Consider the following 15,661-nt stretch of genomic DNA (forward strand, 5'->3'; position numbering starts at 1 on the left):
TGTTGGACCTGGGGTCTGAGGTGTTGGAGCAGCAGCCGTTCAAAGGTCTTCATAACATGGGATTTCAGAGCGATTGGTCTGAAGTCGCCTGGCTCACTGGGGTTTTTCTTCTTGGGGACCGGGGTGAGGCACGAAGTCTTCCAGAGCACAGGAACCTTCCCGAGCCGCAGGCTCATGTTGAAGACGTGCTGAAGTGGCTCCCCCAGCTCAGCAGAGCAGGCCTTTAGCATCCTGGGACACACCTTGTCCTTGCCTGCTGCCTTCCTGGGACGGAGTCTCTTCAGCTCCTTGCTCACCTGGTCTCTGGTGATGGTGGGGGGGGGGGGGATTGTCTCTGGAGATTGTGTTTGTCTTGGTGGAGGTGTTGGGGGGGAGTGAGAGGGAGGGAGGGGATGTGCAGAGGGATGCTGGGGGGACAGGCACTGGCTGCAGCGACGGGGCAGTCAAACCTGTTAAAAAACAAGTTGAGCTGGTTTGCTCTCTCAGGGTCCCCGTCTTCTGCGTTGTTGTTTTTCTTTTTGCAGCCTGTGATGGTCTTCATGCCCTCCCAGACCTCTCTCATGTTGTTCTGCTGCAGCTTCTGCTCTACTTTTCTTCTGTACTCCTCCTTTGCCTCTCGGAGTCTGACCTTGAGTTCCCCCTGCACACGCTTCAGCTCTGCCTGGTCTCCCTCCTTGAATGCCCTTTTCTTCCTGTTAAGAATCTCCTTGACATCGCTGGTGATCCAGGGCTTGTTGTTCGGGAAGCAGCGCACAGTTTTAGTGGGAACCACAACGTCCATACAGAAGTTCATGTAGTCAGTTGTGCAGTGTGTGACCCCCTCAATATCATCACCATGAGTCTCTTGCAGAGCACTCCAGTCAGTGGTCTCAAAACAGTCTCTGAGAGCCTCCTCTGCCTCAGGATACCACTTTCTGAAGGTGCGTGTTGTTACCGGTTGTCTCTGGATCTTTGTCTTTTACTGTGGCTTGAGTAGGACCAGGTTGTGATCGGACTTACCCAGAGGTGGTAAGGGGGTGGCAGTGTAGGCGTCCTTTGCATACAGGAGGTTTATTGTCCTGTTCTTCCTGGTGGGACAGCTTACAAACTGGTGAAAGTCCGGTAGTGGGGTGCAGTGTTTGTAATCTCGAGATGTTCGAGTGGATGACGTCACACGCAGTCTCGACGTGTGCTCGCGGAGGAATGTAAACACAAACAACAATGGCGTGGGAGAACTCCTTGGGCATGTAGTAAGGACGGAGACCTACCGCCAGCACCTCGATGTCTTTGCTGCACGTTGCCTCCTTCACAGTAACATGTCCATGGTGGCACCATCTGGTGTTAATAAACAGCACGAGTCCTCCTTTCCGTTTGCCGTTGCGTTTCGTGTCTCTGTCCGCTCTCACTGTAGTGAAGCCCGGTAGATCCACGTTAGCGTCTCGGGTGTTTTGTGTCAGCCAGGTTTCTGTGAGGCACATTAAACTGCACTCTCTAAATGTCCGGTTGTTCCTCACGAGAGCAGCCAGCTCGTCTGTCTTGTTGGTTAGACAGTTTACGTTCCCCATAACTATCACCGGAACCGAGGGCTTCTACGTCCATCGCTTAGCCGCTAGACTAACCTTTAGCTTCGTGCCAGCTCTACAGCCTCTGTACCGCCGCCTCAGCTCCTCAGGTATCAGGTGAACATTGCCGGCTTGTCCAGCTGTTCGGAGTGAGAGCAGCTTCTCCCTTGAATATGCAAGTTTTCCGCTGCTATGTCCACGAAAATACGAAAAAGTATCCATAGGATTCATAAAGTTATACACTGAAAGTGTACTATAAAAACTATAAAAGTAGAAGTTGGCACAGAGCTAAAACAAACGAATAACATATCAAGATGAGTATGACAGGGGCGGAGCTACTGAATGTGCGGCCACTCGCGTCTGCGCACAGGTGAAGAATGCCTCAAGTAGCTTTGAATATAGTGTTGATGCAAGACCTTTAAACGTCTGTAAGGAGCTGAATAGTTTATGCAGTGGATGTTGTAGTAGAGGCTGATTCCACGGTACTCTGTGAGTTTTGAGAGATGCCCGAAGTTGCAGGTAAAAGAACAATGAGGTGCCCAACATCAACAATATTATTAAACTGAGTTGAATAAACCTCGGGCACCCACCCAAAAAAAAAGTTTAATTACTCACATCAAGAACACAACTAACACTGAACTTGACGTTAGCTTTGTTTGCTTTGTTTAAACAACAACAAAAAAACTAACTCATTTTATTCAGAAGAATCTCTTTAAGGATTCAAAGTTAGGATTACTGTTTATAAAGAACGCAACGAAGCTGGTTTATTAAGGACCTCACACGGGGCATCATCATGTTGGTGGAGAAGGCCTCACACGGGGCACCACAGTGGGGTGCCCCAACACCATAATGTTGGGGTTTTAGAAGGAGCTCATGCGTGATCAACAATTATGTTGGGTTAATGACACGTTTTTTGGCCTTTGGACTGTCTGAGCTGACAGGGTTGTATGCAATAACACCATTTTAAAGTCATTAGCAACCCAAAACAAAATAAACCAAAATTACGCATTTATGTCATAATTTCTTTATTATGTGTTAAAAGTAAATATAAGTTCCTGAGTCTACTTTTTACCCTGGGGGAACAAAAGTTCTTGACCCTTCAGAGCTAGAAGTTGGTCACATGGTTGCAGCTTTTCATGGAGGATTTAATGGGATCCATAGAGGCATGAGGAAATCTTATAAATGATGTCTTACTGATGCTTTTGTTTCTGTTGATGAGCACACAGCAGGTGGAGTTTAAGTTCAGGTATCAGTTAATGAAACACAGATTCTAGGTCAATGCGATCTGAACAGTGAGACTTCTCATGCAATCTGTCTTCAACGCCATATCTTTAAACATGGATAAAGAATTGAATGTAACGTATATTACTCTAGGTGGTCATGTGGAAGTTAGCAAATTCAGATATCTTTACTTTTTCATCATTTTTACAGTATTTATTCTCATTATCTGTTCTAACTTCACCATTGTGTGCCTCATTTGGATTCACAGAAACCTCCACGAGCCCATGTACATTTTCATCGCTGCTTTGCTATTTAACTCGGCTCTTTTCAGTACTGCTATTTATCCAAAGTTGTGCATTGACTATTTATCTGTGAAACAGGTCATATCATATCCAGCTTGTCTCTTTCAGTTTTATCTTTTTTATTCCTTGAGTGGTTCAGAGTTCTTGCTGCTAGCTGGCATGGCCTATGATAGGTATGTGTCGATATGTAAACCTCTGCAATATCCCACCATCATGAGGAAAACCACTGTGAGTATTTTCCTGCTTTTAGCTTGGCTTGTTCCAGCTGGTCACATTGCTATCCCAGCTATACTGAGTGCTAAAAGTAAGCTGTGCAACTTTACCTTGAATGCCATATTTTGTAACAACACGATATATAGACTTCAATGTGTTAGTTCAAGAGTAATTACAATATATGGCATGATTACTTTGGTTGACCTTGCCATTCTCCCGCTGGTCTTCATAACCTTTACCTATGCTAAGATACTTTTTATTGCTTTTCAGAGTTGTAAAGAAGTGAAGAAGAAAGCTGCAGAAACGTGTTTGCCCCATCTGTTGGTTTTAATTAGTTACTCGTGTCTCTGTGCTTATGATATCAGTATAGCACGAGTGGAGTCTAACTTTCCCAAAACTGCACGCTTCATCATGATGTTACAATCTGTGTTTTACCATCCTTTGTTGAATCCTCTCATATATGGGCTCAAAATGAAAGAGATTTCCAAACACCTAAAGATGTTGATTTTTCCAGCCAAAGCATCTCTTTTTATGAATCCCGATCACTGATGCACGGCTGCATCTTCTGCCTTGTTTGTGTATTAGTGCGACTTCTTTAAAGGTATTACATCATGTATTTATTTATTTAAAGAACCATACATATAGAGAGTCTTTAGTGTAACAATGTTGGAGAATAAATGAAGTTTAAACAACATCAAGGTTTCTTTACCTCCAGACTTTCTTTCTGTTTCACTCTTACAGTTGTGAATTCATGAAGCAAAATTGAACCTGAGTTTTCTTTGTGAAATATTTGCTGTTGGTATATTTCTAAAGTTTTTCAGGTAGGTGCAGGGCGCGACTCAAATAGCTGAGAGGAGAAAAAAACCGCCAATTGCAGCATTTCAACCAGAGGTCTTCTTCAGGTAATCATTTATTTAGTAGAATGAAACTCCTGGAAAATTGTCACCTGAAGAAGACCTCTTGTCAAAATGTGATTCATTCAAACCTTTTGTGTGCAGCAATATAAATAAAAATCAAAGGTTTGCATCACAGATAAAGACATCAAAGTAAGGGCTCATGTTTAAGATGAAGTAGGAATTGCAGCTTTGTTTCAGTAATGTTTTCCATGTAAACAATTTTCTTAAGAATTAGTTTTTTTGTTTTTTGGACATAAAGGCCATTGACACTTTTAAAATCTTTTTTTTTTTTTTTTTTTTACCTTCTTCCACTGACCCTGAAGACCCCTAGATCATTCACAAAAAAAATTTCTTTTCATGGGAAGACTCATGAGCATTTGTGTTTGCAAGAACCAGAGTAACATATACAATGGTCTGGGAGAGAAATCGTGATAAAAATCGTGATTTTCAAAAATGAAAATCTTGTTTTTATTCTGGAACTTATTTAGCTACACCACTTGTGGTCCCGTCATTCACATACTCCCCCCTCTTTAATGTCCCACATAGTGGCTGGTTGGCCCCAGGTTCCTCCCAGAAGTTTGCCTGCCTCACCTGGACATTGGCTCCACCCTGAAACTACATAGTGCACTTTTAAACACAAGTATACACTTTATATATGTTTTTTTTGGCCTTTTGTGCCATTATTGTAAAGATAGGACAGTAGACGGAGTCAGAAATCAGAGAGAGAGTGGTGAATGACCTGTGGGAAAGGAGCCACAGGTCTGATTTGAAACCGAGCCTCCCGCTTGGAGGACTGGAGTCTTCATACATGGAGTTTTTTTGTTATTTCTTTGTCATTTTTAATTGTTGTTGATATTAACAGTCATATTGCCGAGACCTGATGTGTGGATGTGAAAGTAGAAACATTTCAGTGTTGTTGAGGTTTGGCATCTGGTCTGTTTTTGGCCTTTTGACTTGTCTGAGCTGTCTGTGTGATATGAAACAACCATTTCAAAGTCATAAGCAACCCAAAACAAAATAAACTAAAATTATGTTGTCATTTTCTTATTATGTGTGGAAGTAAAGACAACATCCTGAGTCTGCTTCAGGTGAACCTGCTGCACTTAGAGAGGGAGTTACCACCGTAAGAGTAATCTTTAATAACTGCTTCACAGGTGAAATATTTCTGTAACAACAGAAAGCTTTAAACTGTTGACTGAAAAATGCTGACATGAAGTGTTTTGAACAGTTCTAGAGACGTTTTGAAGAGGAACTATCCTCTAAGGAGTTCCCTAAGAGTTGCACACCATTGGGACTATTTCTCTGTCTGCATTTGTACCACTGTCATACCTACTCTGAAGCAGGAGCGAAAGAGTTTCCTCTAAATGGGATTCTAGGAACTAAAATAGTTTTTAGACCCTGTGGTGCATGATCAATAAAAAGAGGGGAAGAATTACAAAAGTTCCAACTATGAAAAAGTTCCTGCAGTCTGAAAATGCCCAATAGGTGTCTTCGACCCAGTCGCTCACAGCATGCATACATCCACTCAAAAAAGCCCCTCAAAATATTGGACATTTCAGAGGAACTTTCTTTGAAATGCTGCCACACAAAAAGAAAGTTTGGCCTTAAAAATCAGGAAAAAAAGCTCTGGGTTACAGGAAATACTGACGAGCAGCAACAATGCAACAAGTTAAGAGTTGAGGTCACTGTTAAAGGAGTGTGTGTAAAGAAACTACTTTTTACCCTGGGGGAACAAAAGTTCTCGACCCTTCAGAGCTAGAAGTTGGTCACATGGTTGCAGCTTTTCATGGAGGATTTAATGGGATCCATAGAGGCATGAGGAAATCTTATAAATGATGTCTTACTGATGCTTTTGTTTCTGTTGATGAGCACACAGCAGGTGGAGTTTAAGTTCAGGTATCAGTTAATGAAACACAGATTCTAGGTCAATGCGATCTGAACAGTGAGACTTCTCCTCATGCAATCTGTCTTCATCGCCATATCTTTAAACATGGATAAAGAATTGAATGTAACGTATATTACTCTAGGTGGTCATGTGGAAGTTAGCAAATTCAGATATCTTTACTTTTTCATCATTTTTACAGTATTTATTTTCATTATCTGTTCTAACTTCACCATTGTGTGCCTCATTTGGATTCACAGAAACCTCCACGAGCCCATGTACATTTTCATCGCTGCTTTGCTATTTAACTCGGCTCTTTTCAGTACTGCTATTTATCCAAAGTTGTGCATTGACTATTTATCTGAGAAACAGGTCATATCATATCCAGCTTGTCTCTTTCAGTTTTATCTTGTGTATTCCTTGAGTGGTTCAGAGTTCTTGCTGCTAGCTGGCATGGCCTATGATAGGTATGTGTCGATATGTAAACCTCTGCAATATCCCACCATCATGAGGAAAACCACTGTGAGTATTTTCCTACTTGTGTCTTGGCTTCTGCCGGCTTGTCAGACTGCATTCACTGTAATATTGAGTGCTAAGATGAAAATCTGCAAGTTCACTATAAATGGGATCTTTTGTAACAATTTAATTTATAGTCTCCACTGTGTGACTTCAAAAACAATTACTATATTTGGTATTTTTGGTTTTCTGGATATTACCGTGTTTCCTCTGTTGTTCATACTTTTTACATACACTCGGATACTCATGATATCTTTCCGTAGTCCTCGAGAGGTGAGGAAGAAAGCTGCACAGACCTGCTTACCCCACCTGTTGGTGTTAATCAGCTTCTCCATTTTGTGTGCTTATGACGTCCTCATAGCTCGTCTGGGATCAGATGTTTCACAAACTGTGCGTTTGATAATGACTTTTCAAGCAGTTGTTTACCATCCTCTCTTTAATCCGATCATCTATGGGTTAAAAATGAAAGAAATATCTAAACACCTAAAGAGATTATTCTGTCAAGCTAAAGTCATCTGATATATTAAAGTGATTTTACAGAGATAGATTTGTTCTGATCTCCGGAAGATATTACATGAAATTATTGTAATCCAATGTTTTAAAATCTGAAACAGTAAAAAGTGTCAGCAGTTTAACAATGCAATGATTCACTCGTATGCTTCAGTTATAGATTTCAATTCAAATCATTTATTTCAAACCCTAAAACAGACAGACACAACAACAAGGTTTGAAAAGGGGATGCCTGAAGCAACGCTTATAGATTTCCAACCCCAGTCAACACAAATACAACGTAAAAACAACAAGAAACACAAAATCACTCTCCGCAACCCCTCAACCATACAAAAAGGAAAAGTCTGAACTTTAAAAAGAAGTTCAGATTAGGTGTGTTTGAAACGTATCACAAAGAGGAAAAAATAGGTTTACTAGCTTAGTTATAAAAAAAAGGTTTATTAATGCAAATGTATGTGAACCTTTAATGACCCCTCACTATCCCCTATTTCTGTGAGGTCAATGTTGTTCATACGTTTACCTGGTGTTGTTGAAAGGCTGACGTGGGTTCAAGACTGGCTTTAGGGGGCGTTTTGATTCCATGACACCACTGATGTGATTCACAGAATACTCACTGACATTTTCAGCCACAAGGATTGTGAAGATTGATAGGATGACAAACAGCTAACCTTCAACCATTAATGTTGGTCTCCTTTTTTTATTTGCAGATTTTAACAATGCACTCACTTTCCAAAATATTATCTTTATACCTACAGACAGTCTTATTTATTTTATGTTTCTACTTAATAAATATTTCACTTTTGAACCTGGATGTGTAAACTCCACCATGTTCAAGCCTGTGCGATCACTGGCAAAGTATTCTTCTTCACAGTGTTTCTTATACTCTGATAGTGTGAGAAATTACATAGACTTCCAGGAGCCACCAAATGGTCTGAAAGAACAGAGGTGTCAGAGAGCTACAGGAGGGCATCCTCCTTCTCAGACAACACCATACAAATGTAAATACAGATGTCATTTCAGTATCAGCAAAGAGTCACTGTCTCCAGAAGGACAGGATAACTTCAAAGTATCATTGTAATGTAAAGATCACCATTTGTCACTGTAAGGTAGCCTCCTCTCTGGATTGCATATAAGGACTTGGAATGTGAAGGTTCGGGAGAGAACGCTGCAGACTGCGGCCTCCTCTCCACGCTGCGTGTTATTAACTCTTTCCCCGCCAGAGAATTCTAGAATGTTTGCCAGCCAGCGCCAGCCTTTTTCACCATTTTCACCAATCTTTCAAGACTCACAGAATATTTTGTTCTTTGAATATGTAAATATTGAATACATCAAAAGAAAGATCAGAGCCTCTGCTTTCATATACAAAAAACTATTTTATTCAAACTTCATTCAATCTTTTTTTATCAGCACTTGAATATCGGCCATTTTCACAAAAAAACCACATTCCGGACAAAAAGCTGAGAAAACAGCTCTTTTGTAAAACACTTTATTTATTTTCAAGAAAAAAAAGTGATTTTGAGTTTACATTTGGATTCTTTTTACTTTCATTTGCCAACTACAGTTATATTTTAAAATAAATAACTAAAATAAATAAAAATGATTACATAAAATTATTAATTTTCTTTGAATAGTGTAGCACTACAACATTTACAAACTATATTATACATTTTTCTTCTCTTATACACTCAGAAATACTTTGTTTTTACAAACACTTAAATATCATTATTATTTTCAATAATAAAACATTAGTTGAACAAAAACCTGATCAAGAGAGACAACCGTGTCTCCCAGGGAAGTGCCTTCTCCGCAATAGGGTTTCATGTTGTAACAGTACTCTGTGTCAGAATCACAAAGGATGTAGGATTTGAACCCATATTTGACAGGTTTTTGGGGATTGTATACCCTGAACGCTAGCCGTCCACGCCACAGAAGCAAACCCTCATCAATGCAAATGTTGGTGTTAGGTTGATACATTTGACTGAATTTAGATATAAGGTAATATAAGACAGGGCAGACTTTGTACAACCTGTCAGTGCTATTTGCTGGCCTTGATTCATAATCATTGGAGTGTAGAAATCTCCATATGATTTCAAACCGGTTGCGGGACATGACCTTGTTGAAGTAGGGGGTGACCAAAATGTCATCTGTAGACCAGTACATTTCAAGGTCAGGCTTACGAATGATATGATCAAGAGCAGCAGCATCATTTAGAGGTCCAGGATTCTCAGTGAAAAGGAAAGTCTTTTGGCTGCCAGTTCATTTCTTTCCACATCAGATTACCTGGACCAGGACCTGCACCTGGCTGGTTTACAGACCCTCTTGCTTGGTCACCAGGTACTTGACCTCCACCACGCCCATAAGATCCACAGGTCCGACCTCTGCCTCTTTGCTGTGTTCGACCTGTAAATAATTAGAAAGACATTTTTTTTATTCAACAGTGTGATGTGCACAAAGAGAGGAACTCTTCATATCACATCTTACCTTTTTCACCTTGAGTAGTTCTGTGTAAAGGACACCTGGGCCTTGAATCCCTGGACTCTGTGTGTAAAATGACAGTAAAATGTCAAACAAATATTCATTTGGTAAATAGTTTGTGTACAAAATGAAAGCTAAATTATTTCTTTTTTTATCTTCTCTCACAAGTTAGCAGATGCTCTTGTCTTGTAGTATCTAATAATCATACAATCCAAGAAACATACTATCAAACTAAATAAAATATGTTATCATGACTCACCTCTTGCACCTACGTGTATGTCTGGACCTTGGAGACCTGGACTCTGTGTCTGGAAATTACAATAAAATGTCCGTCAAAAATTCGTTTTGTACATAGTTTATGTACAAAACTGAGAGATATGTTATTTCGACGTCACGTTATCTCATGAATTATCAGATGCATATGCTATCACGGTGAATCAAAAAATAACGTGATCATATCTTACCTCTGACACGTCCTGAATCCCTCCATTCACTGTCGCCGCTGCTGTCTTCATCCAGATCAGTTTCACGGAGGTCAAAAAATGAATTATCAGAGTCTGTATCGATAATTAACTCTGTAGTTTCCGCAGCCGAATATCTCCTTGCTGGCGCCGGCATGTTTGTACTGTTCAAGAGCTTTTATCTCATATCTATACGGCTAATGTTGACTTTTTGACGCGCGTCAAACTCACATACAGACTGATAGAACACCGCCCGCTGGAAAATAAGGACGAAGAAAATGTTTGTTTTTTTTCTCTCTACTTTCCCGCGGGTGGTCTTGTTTGTTGGTTTTTGACCCCACAGTCCTGTAACTTTTTCACAATGTCCGCCAGAGCGCCCCCTATCGTATTACACTGAAAACACCAATTGACGGAATATTCCGTCAATGGCGGGGAACGGTTGGGTTCCAAATGACGGAATATTCCGTCAATGGCGGAGAATGAGTTAAAGAGATCTGATTCAAACACAGAAGTATTAAGTTCTTCTGAGACTTAGTAACTCTCCACCTCACAAAAGAGAATTTCCACGACAATAGAAAGACAGCCCACACATGACTCTGTATAAAGCCTGAAGAACTCATCTCCTTAACTCTGATGTCAAACATCTATGTTAAGTGAAGGATAAAAGTTGGTATTGAAGGATAAAAGTTGGTATTGAAGGATAAAAGTTGCTATTTCATCCTTTTCCTAAATGTTGTTAATAGAAATCTGACTCCTCTAAATAATTACCTCAAATCTCTGCGCATTCTTTTGATGGGATGAGAGGAATGACTGGAGGCGTCTCTTTCAGGTTAACAGAGTTTATTAACCTGATGAATCAAGAATAGAAGTCACAGAGTCTCTGGGTTCAAACCACGCGTCCCTGACAACAGACAGATGCTGGATCAGTTCACGAAGTCTGAGCCCCGACTATCTTTCCCTGAACCCTTTTATACATTAGACAGAGAATATCTAACCAAATAATGCATTCAAGAATGTGCAGTTTTCTTCCTCCGATTGGGGCAACTTCCAAATTATGCGTCTTCGGATGAGTGGTTCCCCTTCTCTCATTGGTGCATCAAACTCCCGAATCCTTTCACCATCTGTAGGGGAAGACACATCCTGCCTGGCCTGTTTCTTATCACAAGAAAGACATCTAGTCTAGTAACCAATTCCTTTTAAGGAGAAGGCAATTTATGTAATTAAGAATCAAGACTCACTCAACCTATATAAAAGTGGGTGAGTAATTAACTGTTCAGGGCCTTAAACTAAACCTATGTTTGAGTTGGTGAGTGATTCAGTGTAAAGGGACACATCAAACACATGTTGGAATGTGCACTCACTTCTGCAAGCCCTCTTCACACAAACACCTTACTGAAAAGTATGACAATTTTATTAACACACACAAACCTGGAATAAAACATGATAAAATAACTGGTATGATATAAATGTAAGCGAACATCATTCAAACTGTAAATATCAAACCTTTGCTTTGGACCGGGTGATGAAACTTTATTGCAGTAAACACTTTGATTATAAGCAGAAAAGGCCTAATATTCTATCATAAGCAAAGTCTCTCAGACAACCGACAGAGTTGGCTGTAATATAACTCTGCTGCTGTAATGAGATCTCTTACACATGTGTATTACAGCTTCAAAAACCTAAAAAATTACTCTCACATGGTTGACACAATTAGAAGATATATCCACAAATTTATCAAGATGAAGCAATCCATAAAATACGTACTATCAAACACCCTGTAATTTGGCAACTTCTCCCATTTAGATTTTATGGAGGTTTCTGAAATTTACATCATAGGCGCATTTCTACTGTGAGAGACAGAATTAAAAAATATATCAGAAAATCATTTTGTATGATTTTTGAAAAATATATTCGCATTTCATTGCAGTATATAAGTATTTGAACACCTGCCAATCAGAAACAAATCTGTCTCTCAAAGACCTGTTATACTCTGTCTTTAAAAAGTCCACCTATACTCCACTTATTAATCTAAATTAGCATCACCTGTTTGATCTCATTATATCAAAGACACCTGACCACTCCTCAGTCAGTCAGACTCCAACTACTACCATGGGCAAAGCCAAAGAGCTATCAAAAGACACCAGAGACTGAACTGTAGACCTCCACAAGGCTGGAGAGGGCTACGGGCCAATCGCCAAACAGCTTGGTGAAAATAGATCAGCTGTTTGAGCGATTGTTAGAAAATGGAAGGGGCTACATATGACTGACAGTGTCCTTCGGTCTGGGGCTCCATGTAAGATCTCACCTTGTGGGGTATCACAGATGATAAGACAGGAAAGGAATCAGGCCAGAGCCACACAGGAAGAGCTGGTCAATGACCTGAAGAGAGCTGAGACCACAGTTCCAAAGGTCAGTGTCAGTGGAACACTATGCCGTCATGGTTTAAAATCATGCGTCGCATGAAGGTTCCCCTGCTCGAGTCGTCACAAGTCCAGGCCCGTCTGAAGTTTGCCCATGACCATCTGGAGGATCCAGAGGAGACGTGTGAGAAAGTCAGGTGGTCAGATGAGACCAAAATAGACTTTCCATGTATGGAGGAAAAAGAATGAAAGAAAGAATACCATCCCAAGAACACCATCAGCACTAAGGAGAGGATGAATGGAGCCATGTATTGCGAAATTTTGAGCAACAACTTCCTTTCTTCAGCCAGAGACCCGAAGCACACAGCCAGGATAACCAAGGGGTGGCTCCTTACGAAGCATATCAAGGTTCTGGAGTGGCCTAGCCAGTCTCCAGACCTAAATCCAATAGAAAATCTTTGGAGGGAGCTGAAACTGCGTGTTGCTCAACAACAGCCCAGAAACCTGACAGATCTAGGGAGGAGTGCAAACATGGCTACGATCTACAGGAAACGTTTGACCTCTGTGACTGCAAGCAAAGGATTCTGTATCAAATATTAATACTGATGTTCTAAGGTGTTCAATTAATGTGCAGCAATAAAATACAAATAAATTATTTTAAAAAATCATAATTATTTAAATTTCTTATTTTTTTTTAAATTCTGTCTCTCACAGCTGAAATGCACTTTACTACTATCCATTTAAAAATAAAGGTGAGCAAACGTATATTTGATCATTTCTCAATTTCCTGATCTGTTAAAAATAATTTAATCTGTGAAGTTGAACATTTTCCAACTGTTCAGAAAGGCGCTCTTTTCCAAATGTTCAGTATATTACAAGAGATTTAGCTCCTACAGATCGGGTTTTGTACCCACATCCTTCTTGCTCCGTGGAGTTAACAATCTCAAATATAAAACCTGCAGTAAAAAGTAACGGAGCAGTGACGGTCATTTAGTGGTCGTTGTTAACACATGGTTGTCATGGAAACAGGCTGACCTGCTGAGTTCCCGTTCACAGTCTGCCCATAAAAGACACCAGGTAGACACAGGACCTTGCTGAGGATTGTGTGTATGCGTACAGGTACATGTGTGTGTTTGTGCACACATGTTAGGATAAGGTGTTCATTAGTCAGACAGACTCGTACTATATATCCTCTGACTCTGATCGTTCTCTCACTCACATAAGCAGAGGGAACAGGTCAGTATCTTTCTACGACTATCTCCATCTGACTGTTTGAATTCTTCACCTTTAAAATTTCTTCTCTCTGTACTCACTTGTTGTACAGCTGTGTGGAAAAATGGTTTCATTGACCACATTCTTCAATAACAATGAGCTCAACAGAACGTATATAACTCTGGATGGATTTGTTCAAGTGCAGAAATACAGAGGTCTGTATTTTGTGATTTTGTTAGCCGTGTACCTTCTTATAATCGTCTTTAATTTAACCATAGTGGGTCTCATATGGACTCATGAAAACCTTCATGAGCCAATGTACATTTTCATTGCAGCTCTGTTATTGAACTCTGTTCTTTTCAGCACTGCCATCTACCCAAAGCTTTTGATTGACTTTTTATCTGAGAAACAAATCATATCATTTTCAGCCTGTCTTTATCAGGCTGTAATCTTTTACGCTATCGGTGGTTCAGAGTTCCTCCTGCTGTCAGCCATGGCCTATGATAGATATGTGTCTATATGTAAACCTCTGTTATACCCAACCATTATGAGAAAAACAACTGTTATTTCTTTTCTTGTTTTGGCTTGGCTTCTGCCTTCTGCTCAACTTGTAGGGTCTTCCACACAATATTTTAATAGACAGTTTTGTGGTTTTTCATTGACTGGACTTTTCTGTAACAATTCATTTGCCAACCTTCTTTGTGTAAAAACAAAACAAATGATGATTGTTAGTTTTGTTTTGTTTTCTAATCTTGCACTCCTCCCTTTGCTCTTCATACTCTTTACATATGCCAGGATCTTTCTTATAACATATAACAGCTGTAAAGAAGTCAGAAAGAAAGCTGTAGAGACCTGTTTGCCCCACTTAATGGTTTTGATAAGCTTCACCTGTTTGTCCATGTTTGATACCGTTATCATAAGAGTTGATTCTGATATTCCAAAAACAGTCCAGTTTGTAATTACTTTTCAAATGATTTTGTATCATCCTCTCTTCAACCCAATCATATATGGCTTAAGAATGAAACACATTTACCATCACCTGAGGAGGTTGTTCTGGTCAGACAAACAGTGAAACTCATGCATTAATTTATACTGTATATTATGAATGCTTCTGCCTTTATACCACACACCAGAGGTGCTCCATTTACTTTATAGCTTTCAAGTTGAATACTTTGATTTTGTTTTTGGTTCTTATTAGCATTATTTTGGGGCTTTTTACCTTTATAGATAAATAATCATAAATCAGGGAGAGTGGAGAATGATATGTGGGAAAGGAGTTACAGGTTGGACTTGAACCCGAGCTGCATGACCAAAGCCTCGGTACTTATGCCGTACCCCCCCATCCACCAGCAACCCATTGCTGCAATTACAATCACTTGTGACTGTTACAACTCACAAAAGAATCACTCTCCTTTCACTATAATTGTTTTATTTATTTTGCAGTTCATAAAAACAAGGTCACAAAATTGAAAACGGTGATATTTTATTCAGACATTAAGTTTTAATTTTTTATCACTTGATGTAACGCTCGCCTTTAACTAACTTTAGATCCACATTTATTCAATGAGTGTTTTATCTCTAACAGGTTGAAATCATTTTCACAAAGCTTGGTGTGTTATTGTACTCATGTAGAAAATAAAATAAAGAGCTATGAAAAGAATTTCATTGTTCACTTTGCCATGAAAATCTTAAACTAAAACATTAAATTCTATTTGTCATGACACACAAAAGTCAAAGTTTGTTTTCTTAATATAAAACAAGTCTGACATGGTCTTCTACAATGAAGTGTTCATATACATAATTCTTTGTAATAAAAACATGAAGACATTAGATTAGTTCAGTTGATCCAATATAGGGGGAATTCACTTGTTATGGTAACTGATGAAAACATTATTGATCAAATTGAAAAATAAAAAATATGCGCTGACTGTCGCTTAAAATGCATTTAGAGTACATTTATCAATCAATCAATCAATCTTTATTTGTATAGCGTCAATTCATAACAGGTGTTATCTGGAGACACTTTACAAAAAGCAGGTAAAGCACCTTACTGTTTGTCTGTTAACATTAAC

The 15,661-nt window shown here is 39.5% G+C and overlaps 3 protein-coding genes across 3 annotated transcripts; all 3 read left to right on the plus strand.

The window, feature by feature from the left end:
* The first annotated feature begins 2,391 nt into the window (after positions 1-2,391).
* LOC306833117 (olfactory receptor 4N2-like) lies at positions 2,392-5,364 on the plus strand. The gene has a single exon (XM_079358206.1). It carries the CDS (start codon positions 2,846-2,848, stop codon positions 3,824-3,826), a length of 981 nt encoding a protein of 326 aa, XP_079214332.1. The 5' UTR covers positions 2,392-2,845; the 3' UTR covers positions 3,827-5,364.
* A 445-nt stretch (positions 5,365-5,809) lies between these two features.
* Positions 5,810-7,116, plus strand: LOC306833118 (olfactory receptor 11A1-like). Its single transcript, XM_079358207.1, has one exon. It carries the CDS (start codon positions 6,131-6,133, stop codon positions 7,088-7,090), a length of 960 nt encoding a protein of 319 aa, XP_079214333.1. The 5' UTR covers positions 5,810-6,130; the 3' UTR covers positions 7,091-7,116.
* A 5,597-nt stretch (positions 7,117-12,713) lies between these two features.
* Positions 12,714-14,876, plus strand: LOC306833119 (olfactory receptor 6N2-like). The gene has a single exon (XM_079358208.1). It carries the CDS (start codon positions 13,714-13,716, stop codon positions 14,659-14,661), a length of 948 nt encoding a protein of 315 aa, XP_079214334.1. The 5' UTR covers positions 12,714-13,713; the 3' UTR covers positions 14,662-14,876.
* Positions 14,877-15,661: the final 785 nt, after the last annotated feature.

Source organism: Symphodus melops, assembly GCF_947650265.1.
Source record: "Symphodus melops genome assembly, chromosome: 12".
Classification (NCBI taxonomy): domain Eukaryota; kingdom Metazoa; phylum Chordata; class Actinopteri; order Labriformes; family Labridae; genus Symphodus; species Symphodus melops.

What these genes read in the sequence shown, in the direction of transcription:
- LOC306833117 (XM_079358206.1), top strand. Translation starts at nt 2,846, where the DNA reads ATGCAATCTGTCTTCAACGCCATATCTTTAAACATGGATAAAGAATTG.
- LOC306833118 (XM_079358207.1), top strand. Translation starts at nt 6,131, where the DNA reads ATGCAATCTGTCTTCATCGCCATATCTTTAAACATGGATAAAGAATTG.
- LOC306833119 (XM_079358208.1), top strand. Translation starts at nt 13,714, where the DNA reads ATGGTTTCATTGACCACATTCTTCAATAACAATGAGCTCAACAGAACG.